Here is an 11,103-nt window from a genome sequence, read left to right as displayed (position 1 = left end):
TTTGAGATTTATCTGTGTTATAGTGTATATTAATAGCTCAATCCTTGTAATTATGTCAATATTACTATGTGTACCAATAGTTCATTTCTTTTATTACTCAGTATTATCCCATTATAAGGATACAATAATTTATTTTTCTCTTGACTCTCATTTGGGTTGTTTCCTATTGTTGGATATTGCAAATAAAACTTTATATGGACCTATGCTTTCATTTCTCTTGAATAAATATCTGGGAGTATAATGGCTAGATCACATGGTGTTATGTATTTAACTTTTGAGAAAGTTTCAAACTTTTCCCAAGTAATTGTACTATTTTATATTCTCACAATGATTGAGAATTTCTTCATAACACAATATTTTTAACCTTTTACTTTTAGCCATCCTTATAGATATGTAATGGTGTCTAACTGTGGTTTTCACTTGCATTTCCCTAATGGATACAGATGTTCAGCATCTTTTCATGTTCTTATTTTCCATCCATATGTCTGCTTTGGTGTAGTGTCTATTTAAATATTTTGCCTGATTTTAAAAATTGGGTTGTTTTCTTAATATTGAGACTTAAGAGTTGGTTTGACAATCTTTCATCAGATATATGATTTGCAAATATTTTCTTTTACTCTTCTTTTTCTGTTTTTTTTTTTTTTTTTTGGCTGCACCATGTGGCTTATGGGATCTTAGTTTTCTGAACAGGGATTGAACCTAGGCCCACAGCTGTGAAAGCTCTGAGTCCTAACCACTGGACTGCCAGGGAATTCCCTGCAAATATTTTCTTCAAGTCTCTTGCTTGCTTTTTCATTGTCTTAACAGTGCTTTTCAAAGAATTTTAAAATTTTGATGAAGTCCAATTTGTCATTTTTTACTTTTATGCTCTTGGTATTTTATTTATATTTTTGCCTAATCAAGAGTACAAAGATTTTCTTCTATATCTTCAGAAATGAATGATGGATTACATCAAATTCTATTAAGAAAATTAATATTTTTCTTTTTTAATTTGTTAATATCATGAATTGCACTGATGATTTTGAATGTTAAACCAACTTTGCATTTAAAACATAAACCACAATTGCTCAGAGAATATTATGTTTGATATACATTTTATTTGTCTTACTAAAATTTTGGTAACATTTTATGCACTTGTGCTCATGAGGATGACTGCCTTTTTGTAATGTCTATGTTTGATTTTGGTATCAGGATGATATACATCTCATAGGGTGAGTAGAAAAGTATTTATTCCTCTTTCTGGAAGAATTCATGTAGAATTGATATTACTTTTTTCTTGGAAGTATTCATGTGGAATTACATTAATTTTTCCTTTAATATTCATTAAAATTTACCAGTGAAACCATTCTGGCCTGGAGTTTTCTTTGTGGTTAGGTTTTTTTAACTACAAATGTAATTTCTTTAGGATATAAGCCTACTTAAGCTGTCTATTTATACATTAGTGAACTTTTCTAGTTTGTGTCTTTCAAGGTAATTGTCCATTACATCTAGGTTGTTGAATTGATTTGCATAATGTTGTTCACATATTCCCTTATTTTTCTGTTTATATTTGGGAGTCCATAGTGATGCTAGCTCGTGAATCTCTGATAGTATTAATTTGTTTCTTCTATTTTTTTCCTGATCATTTTTATTAGAGGTTTACTAATCTTACTGATCTTCTCAAAGACTCAGCTTTGTTTCATTTGTTCTCTATTGTTTCTCTGTTTTCAATATCATGATTTCTGCTCTGATTTTACTTCCTTTCATTTGCTTTGCATTTAATTTACTTTGTTCCTTATTTTTTGAGGGCCTATTTTTTCTGTTTCATTTTGAATAGTTTCTTTCATTGTGTCTTCAAGCTCCCTAGTCTTTCCTTCTGCAGTATCTAATTTACTGTTTATCAGCTCTAGTGTATTTGTGCCCTCAGATACCAGTTTTTATCTTCAGATAATATATATTTTCATGTATACATGTATCCATATATATATATATGTATATTCCATATTCTTATTAACAGGTTCAATCTTTCCTCTAGTTTTTTGAACATATGAAATACAATTATAATAAATATTTCACTGGTTTTCTGTTAATTCTGTAATCTTTGATTGGTTTTTCTTCTCCTCAGTAATGGTTTTTTACTTCTTTGTGTGCTCAATAATTTTTAAATTGATACCAGACATTTAAAATTTTACTCTCTTGGGAGCTGGATATTTTCATACTCCTATTAATTTACTGAGTTTTGTTTTGGGACACAGTTAATTTACTTTGAGTAGTTTTATGCTTTCCATTCTTACTTTTAAGATTCATTATTGGAAACTGCATATCATTTAGTGTTGGGAAGTGATTTTCAACCAGCCATCATTGTAGCCTTCAGAGGACATTTGCCATTTTCTGGAGAAGGTTTTGATAGCCACAATTGGGGGTAGGGTGCTCTGGCATCTAATGTTTAGGTTCCAGTTATGCTGTTAAGCATCCTACAAAGCACAGAACAGCCCCTAGCAAAAAAGAGTCATCCAGGTCAAAATGTCAATAGCACCAATAGAGAACCCCTGATGTCTAGTGAATGATGTTTTTAGCCATTGGTGCTTCTCAGAAATCAACATATTTTTGTAAACAATTTAAATTGATTTTCTTCTTTCAATCTAATCCAGAGTACTCTTCACTCAGAATATTAAAACATCTGGATATTTTTTATTCCATTGTAGAATTTTAAAGTAGAACAACCATACAAAAGAAGATCCTGTTCTACCATACTTCATATGGAAGACCCAAATTGAGCTCATCAAAGCCACACACCATTGTTCTTGCCACTCATTTTAACTCCCCATTACAGAGGCTCAACACACTGCTGGCTGCTTTCTTAAACAAGAAAACAAGGCTTTACCACATGGCATTTCAAGCCATTTATGAGAAACTGGTGAAACCATAAAATATAAATTGGGAAGCTGACAGTTCAGAAGAAGAGTATTCTATGTTTAGACAATTGTACAAACCCAGATAATGGCACTCAATGGCTGATTTTTTCACTTCATTGGAACTTCTTATCTTCAAAATTCAAATAAAAGAGTAATAGTCCAATCGAAGTCAAAAACTATAATGAATATACAATTTGACAAATGCTTTATTTTTTAATGATGTAGCCAAACCTGTACTATTTTTATTTGTCAAATGTCTATCATTTCAAATATATTTAAATTTTATGAACAATTTTTTCTAAGTTTTATTTTCAAGTTAATTGTAAATTAATTAATTGAAATAGGTTTTTACATTCAATACTGATCTTACATAACCATATGAGGAGAAAACTCAATTTATGGACTATATATTATGTATTATCTAAGGTAGAATTTAGGTGAGAGTTCAAGCTACCATTTAAAAATATCAATGCTCCTATTTGTACCTTAATAAATTGAGAGCTCATTGGAGGCAACATAATCTCTTTCATTTCTTTCTAAGTTTCCATTTGGTAGTTCAAAAGCATTGTATATAACATATATGTATTCCATATGAACTAGATCAATACAAATTCCATTGGCATTTTTTGTGTTCCTCTCATGCCTTCCAATCAAATAATCTATTGACTTTTATATTTTTCATACACAAAAAGAGATAAAAAACTAGTTTCAGAATACATGCATATATCTTTGAATGACAAATTTACAGTTTGTTTTCAAATTTTATAGAATGGTTTTGTAGTTCAAGCAGTCTTCTAGGACTTGCTCTTCTTACTCAAGGTGTTTCTAAGACTTTTATATATTGTTGTATGTATTTGTCCTCATACATCATCCCTGTCATATCTCATTTAATAAATGTAAACAACTCATCTATCTAGCCTTTTCTTGATGTATGGATATCTGTGTTGTTTTCTATAATTTCTGAAAAATAAATACTGCCCTGAACATTCTGTGCAAGTCTCATTTACCTGTGAAAGGAATTACTGGGTCTTAAGGTAGATCCATATTTATCTTTATAAGAAATTTTATCTCCAAAATGATGGTACCTGTTTATGTTTCCAGCAGTAATGTTTAAGGAGTATATTATTCAATATTCTGGCCAATATCTTGCATTGACAGACAATTTCTGCATATGTAATGAGCCTAAAATATTACATCATTATGGTCTGAGTTTTGATTTCCTCACATACCATTGAAGTTGAACATTCATATTTGTTCTTTTATTATTCACTGTTTGTGTCTTTTGCCTATTCTAAGTTGGTTATGTCTTTTTTTCCAATATAGATATTCAATTGTTTCTGCAGCTCTCATTGCCCAGTCTTTCCATTCCTCAATGATACCCAATGCAAGAATATATAATCTATCAAGTTTCCATGTTTATGTTTCAGGGCACTCAACTCTATTCTCTGGGACAAATTGTCTATTCCGAAGTCACTATCATACTAACTTAATGTCTAAAGCTTTATTTTAAGGCTTAATATCTAGTAAGGAAAGTCTTCCTATCTTTTTATTCCTTTTTACATGGAGTCATGACTATGCTTGAGATTTTATTTTTCCATATACATTTAAAAATTTGTGTGTAAAGTTATTTACAAAGTTCTTCTGTAATTTGGAATCTTAAGGTATTCAATTCATAGATAAACCTAGAAAACTGATATTCTCATGCTATCATTTTTCTGTGCATGATCCTAGTAAAAAATGTCCATTTATTTAGGACTTAAAAAGTTTTTAAATGTTTTATAATTTAATCTGTAAATATTTACACATTGTTGGTAATATTTATTCCTAAGCATATTATATTTAAACATTTCTATCTGTATTTACTTTTGTATAAAAATATAGTTTTGTACAGTAATTCTATATTCAGGCACTTTATCATATGCTATGTATATTTCTAAAGATTCATTTCAAAGTTCTTGGATTTTTAAAAGCTAATAATTGTATTGTCTCTAAATTTTATTTTTGTTTATTTCTTTCTAGTCCACAAAACTTTTATTTATTTTCCCTGTCCTATTGCAGAGATTAGGCACTATCCTGTAGTGCTGAATAAGAGGGATGACAGTAGATTTCCTTGCTTTTTCTCTGCATTAAAGTCAAACGTTCTTCAGTGGTTCATGATAAAAAGTATTTTTTGTAGTTATAAATTACATTTATCAGGTAAAGACATTTCAATCTCCCCTTAGTTTTCTGAGAATTTTATTCAGATTTCTTTTTTTAAATGTATGAATGGTTGTTGAAATTTAATAAAAATTGTTATTGCAGCTTTTGAGATAAATATTGATTCTTTTTATATTTCTCATATAAAGGAAATTATGCATTCCTGGCATAAATTTAGGTTTCAATGATATGATTTTTAATATTTTTCTAAAAATTGTGAGTGTTGCTTTCATAAATGAGATTAATTTGTAATTTTTCCCTTTATGTACAACACTATTATGATTTTGATGTCAATGTATTGAATGAATTGGTGAATTCCAACTCCCCCCTTTTTTGGAAGACTATGTATAAGGTTTGAAACTTAGGTAGAAATCACCTATTAAAAACATTTGTACCTAGTATTTTCCCTGTGGATATTAAGGTTGGTCTGATATGTTGTCTTTAATGTTTAGGACTTTTGTTTTTCTATTTCTTATTGAGATAATTTTGGAAACCTTTAAAAAATGTCTACTTAATCGGAGATTTCAAACATGTTGGCATAAATGAGATTTCAAATATGTTGTTTTCTCTTTTCCAAATTCAGCACAATTTATTATTTATAATAATTAATATTTGTACATTCTCTCTTTTTTCTGGATTAGTTTTGCTACAGATTTATTAGCATTTTCCAAGAGTAAACTTTTGGATGTACTTATGTTTTTTTTTTCAATATTTTTCTATTTCAGTAGATTTGCTCTTATCCTTATAACCTACTTTCCTCTAATTTCTTTACATATGTTCTGTAGTCATTTTAATGTTTCTCAGTTAGATGGTAGCTCATTATTTTTGAATTTTTCTAATGTAAATATTAAAGACTATGCTTTTCCCTTTAAGTACTTTTTTTTTTTTTTTTTTCACCAAAAACTTGGTTTTAATCATATAAAATACAATACAATAAAAAACATATTGAAAAATTACACTCAGCTACAAGTAACAGGAAATACCCACAACCCTCCTGAGAGAAGGAAGGTGCCTATTCTCACATGGAAACAATGGGTCAAGGATGCTACTGCACAATGCAGCAGAGAAACAAAGATATAATCCAGAGAAGAGTGGAATCAGAGAATATTCCCAACCATAAAACACTGAAATACATTCATAGTAGACACAAGAAGCCTTATAGAAAAATTTCAGACTCTGATGGATCTTTGATGTGGAAGCTATGAAGACATCAGGGGAAGCTATACATCTATAAAAATGGAAAACAAACATTTGTTGGTGGTGTTGATAATACTCGACTACAAGGACACAGAATCTGGAAAATAAGCTGGAAGATGGTGTCCTTGAAGCTCCTATGTATCTGCCTCTCTCCCAGTGTGGGGGCTCCAATATCTGAAGAATGTCTTTGCATCTGCTTTAAAATCACACGAAGATGAGCTATTGGTGAATGCTAACATGGAACCACAAAGGGGATGGATTCTGGAGAGTCTAGGTCCTACTATTATTCACAGGCAAGATATCTCTGACGCCAGATTTTTGTATTATCACAACTTTCACAGTCTACTCAACAAATACCAGTCAGAAGGAAACACAAAAAGCAAATAGGAAAAATCATTATTTACATAACAGTATAGTCTTTGACATCCCAGCCATACACAAATTTTATTTCAAGTGTTTAATAGAATGGAAAATGGAAAAAGGCTCCTACATGCACTACCACCCAAAGGTTTCTTTCTCAGTAAAAAGGATACAATATATATGAAGGAGTAAATACCCAGGAACTGCCACACAAAGCTACTAGGAAAATCCCTACAAATACCAAACTACCACTTTTTAATGGCCCATTAACAGAGAATGAATAGAAAATTATACAAATTGAAGCCTCAATGCATACTAGAAATACATTAAATTCACCCATGGATCCAACAGGCTTCAAGTATCAAAAGAAAAAAAATCACTATCTGACTAAAGGAGGAAAAAGGACCTTTGAACCTTATGTACTATTGTTGAAAGACAACTTACAGAATTAACTCACTTTAATATTCATTTCTTAAATTAGCAGAAATCCATCACTGAAGGACATACTTGAAAAAGAATCTTTAGTAACCATAACATATTTATAAACTTTTAATGCAATTCTTTCAGGACTTCCAGCAGTTAACACTCCAGGCTTCCACTGAAGGGGGCACAAGTTCCATCCCTGGTTGGGGAACTAAGATTCCCTGCATGCTGCCTGGCCCAGATTCATAAGGTTTCTCTCCTCTGTGAATTCTTTCATGCATTCGAATAGTTTTAGGACTTTTAAAGGTTTTTCCACATTGTTCACATTCATAGGGTTTCTCTCCATTGTGACTCCTTTCATGTGTTCGAAGAGAACTTTGATGCTCTCTTGGTTTGTCTTCAATGTGACATTTAATGTGACTATTAAGAGATGAATGATGCATGAAGACTTTTGCACAGGCACCGAATTCCCATGGTTTTAAACCAGGAGTTTCCTTCTTCAGATTGAGAGCTGGAATAAGGGTGAAGTTTTCTCCACAGTAACTACTGTCTTTACTTTCAGAGATTCTCTTTATCATAGGACTTCTTAATTTTCTCCCCTGGTTTTCGTACCACTCTTCAATGTCATGATCTTCCCATTTTGTTCCTACTGAGACCACATTCCTGAAGTTCTCCTGCATCACATCTCTGTAGAGTTTCTTCTGTGAGGAATCCAGTAAAACCCATTCCTCCAGGGTGAAGTTCACAGCTACATCCTCAAAGGCCAATGAGTCGATTCTGTTGTTTACGAAGAGTTATTCTATGACTTGGTCATGAGAAACTTCCTCTCCACACTTCCTCAATAATTTAATGTCATGAAGAAATGAAAATTATTTACATATTTTTTTCTGTGGTCACCGTATCACTTATATCACAATAATGGCAGATCCATTTCGAGGTTTCCTGGGTCCCAGTCCCTCATAACGACTCCAACGACCAGGGCAGGTCACGGGGCCACAGAAGCCACGTGAATTACCAGGCCGGTGAACCACATTCCACACGAGACCTTCTCCCTTTAAGTACTTTTTTAACTTTAATTTTGATGTGTGATTTAATTATTTAACATCTTAATATTGTAATTTTAGGTTCTTATGTTCAGGGCCCAATGCTGAGACCAATGCTTCATCTTATCTTAGTCTTTATATTTGCTGTCAGATTTCAATTTAATTTAATGTTCACTCTGTTCTTCCCATTATGATTTTAGAATTTTCTTAAATTGAATATTTCTTTTGTTTTCTTTTGTTTGGAAGTGACTTTAAAACTACTGTACATTTTATTGACTAGTTATATGGTAACAGAATGAGCTTTTAAAAAATCTTATTTGTCCTCTGCTATAAACTCCTTAGTTGCCACTACTTTTTCTATTTTTTATTTTTAATGCAGTAGGGATAAGATGGGAACACAGATCAGAATGTGATTAATCTACTGTCAAGGGGAGGGGACAGTGCCATGAATTTTAAATTTGAGTTGACTTCAAATCTCGGATATAGAATTTCACCCAGAGGACTCTGGAAAAATGCATATTCTATATAGAAAGAGCAATATAAATATTTAACATGTAGAGAGTTGAAGAGACTGGAAAAGAGTAGACAGAAATGATAGGGGGAAAAAAGCCAATAAGTTGAATATGGGGGTGAAAAAAGAAGAAATAAGGAAAGTTGGAAGAGAACAGTGTCATAAAAGGTGAGGAAATAAAATTTCAGAAGAGCATGTGACCAAAAGTATTAGATATTACAGAGATGAAATAGGCTCTGTGATGAAGAAAGGTCATTATAAACAGCAGTTAGAAATTAGGATGGCAGGCAGGGGTGACACATTGAATAAATTCAGTGCATGATGAGAGTAGAAAACACATGTGTAGTAAGATTCAGAAATGAGGGAGAGTTTAAAAATCCAAGCAGAATTTAAGTTTATCTTTCAAAAAATATTGTAGAAAAAGGAATGGAGAGAAATGGAGCCAGAGCTGGAAAAGGAAAGAAGACCAAGAAAAAGGTATTTAAGGACTATGAGGACTTGAACCTTTTTGTCAACGGAATCTAAGAAATTGCAATAAAAAAGATTAAAGATGCAGACGAAGGAAAGGGCAATTGATGAAGAAAAATATTTGTGATAGAGGTGGGAAATAGAGTCAGGAGGTGGGGCATAAGGTCAAGAACACAGGAAGAATCACCTTAGCAGGCAACTGAAGACTATTTGGAAGTGTCAAGGTGTGGGGGAAGTTGAGGGACTATTACGGTATTTATTTCCTCAGGTAAGTATGGAGTAGAATCATCTCCGAGAGTGAAGAGAGTAGGAGTGGGCTGGAGTTGGTAGTGTGGGAAGGTGATCAGTGATTAGGACAGAATAGGAAGGAAGCTGGTTTAAAAAAAAAAAAAAGAAAAGAAAAGTTGAGAGTGGAATTGAGATTAAATGTTCATAACTCTTAGCAGAAAATAACTGAGTAAATCTCAGGTTTTGGATCCACTTTTATGTGCAAGTAAAGTAAATTTAGACACTCTCAATTTTTTTTCTTGATTACATAAATGAAAACATAATATTTTCAATATTTAAAACAATTTGATTTTCCACTAGACAAAACAGATTTTATAGCTTAATTACATTAGAGAAAAGTAATGTTCTACTAACAATACATTTCAGTTATCTGCCTCTAAAATTTATCATTCAAGGCAATTTAAATGAAAATATGGAATATGTTTAAACATATTTAGATTAATGCCTGGAGAAAATTAAACCTTGAGAAGAATCTACAAAATTATAACTTTTTTATTTTCAAAGCATCTTTTATTTAACAGCTAGTCTTTTGAATTTTAACTAAAAATAACGTTAAATATGCAAATGAAAGGAGCTGCAGTCAGTAATTATTTATTGAAACCCTAATAAATGGAAAATAGATGCTTTTTAATGATGATGATGATGATGATAACAATTTTGAGGCTTTATCTCACTCACTCGTTTTGACTCCATGAAGTGGTACTATTTTTATTCCTAAAATACAAATAGAGACACTGAGGCTTAGGGTTAAGCTGGTGATTTACCTGAGGTTCCAGCTGAACCTAAAAGAAAAATCTAGGCCTTTGGGACACTGAAGTTTCAGCACTTACCCAGGGTTATACCCATAGGAAGGCATTTAGCCTGGCATGTTGGGCTGAGGAAAGGCCCCATAAAGTAGTTCTCTCATCAATAGTATTGAGAGAGAGTAAGAACTAGCTGGGTAATAGTGACAGAGAGCAGGCAGTTGGTACATAAAGGCACAAGACATGAAAACATGTCTTATTTTCCCAAAGGGGTGAGGCAGGAAGTGAAGTCTGAGAGAGACCAGGTCATGGCTTCAAAGGTCATCAAAAGGAACCTAGGTGTCTTGTATATGATGGAGAATCTTTGAGGTCCTTTAGGCAGAGATGTGACATGGTCAGGTCTGTAGTTCATATTTCTCTGGAAGCAAAAGTTCTAAAGCATAGAATCAAGGAAAAATATATACAAATTTCTTTTATTGAGTTTTGGTTTAAATAATTGTCCTGAAAGTAAAATTTTAGCAACCTGGATGTTTAATTTTTTTTTAAATTTCCAATTCAAATGCTATGATTTTCTTCAGCTTTGGTAGATCACTACAACAAAATACCCACCTCAGGATCATTCCCCTATTGGTTGATGATATAATCATCTCTCATTTTTATGGTGAAGGGAATTATTTTATTTTTTAGTTTGTTTTAGGGAAAAATGAAAATTTAAATTTGGCAAAAGTCTTCATAAACCTCTTATTTGGAAATAAATTAATAAATTTTAAAACAAATGCAACACTGCATAACTACTCAAATTTTCACATCAACTTTTATTACTCTGGTCCCTGGCAAACACAGAGAAAAATATAATTTGAACCTTGCTCCTAGATGACTTGTGCTCTGTGACTTCTTGATAATTGGTGGGTCACAGAACACTTAGTATACAAATGGAACTAGGTCTTGTAGTCCATTTTGACAATAATCCTTACTGCATG

General features: G+C 32.0%; 1 protein-coding gene across 1 annotated transcript; it reads right to left on the bottom strand.

Annotated features, from left to right (window-relative positions):
• Positions 1-7,210: 7,210 nt before the first annotated feature.
• LOC130833988 (zinc finger protein 14-like) lies at positions 7,211-8,120 on the bottom strand. The gene is made up of 2 exons (XM_057704114.1): positions 7,996-8,120; positions 7,211-7,840 (listed from the first exon to the last, which is right to left on the bottom strand). The coding sequence occupies exons 1-2, from the start codon at positions 8,029-8,031 to the stop codon at positions 7,211-7,213; spliced, it is 666 nt and encodes a 221-aa protein (XP_057560097.1). The 5' UTR covers positions 8,032-8,120.
• Positions 8,121-11,103: the final 2,983 nt, after the last annotated feature.

The sequence above is a fragment of the Hippopotamus amphibius genome, chromosome 12 (assembly GCF_030028045.1).
Source record: "Hippopotamus amphibius kiboko isolate mHipAmp2 chromosome 12, mHipAmp2.hap2, whole genome shotgun sequence".
Classification (NCBI taxonomy): Eukaryota; Metazoa; Chordata; class Mammalia; order Artiodactyla; family Hippopotamidae; genus Hippopotamus; species Hippopotamus amphibius.
This window is presented reverse-complemented; position numbering and strand designations above follow the sequence as displayed.

Excerpts from the sequence above, each read along its gene's own strand:
- LOC130833988 (XM_057704114.1), bottom strand. The coding sequence starts at position 8,031 with ATGAGGGACTGGGACCCAGGAAACCTCGAAATGGAT. Across the intron at positions 7,841-7,995 it reads CAGGAAACCTCGAAATGGAT|TCATTGGCCTTTGAGGATGT; the intron begins CTGCCATTATTG and ends AACAGAATCGAC.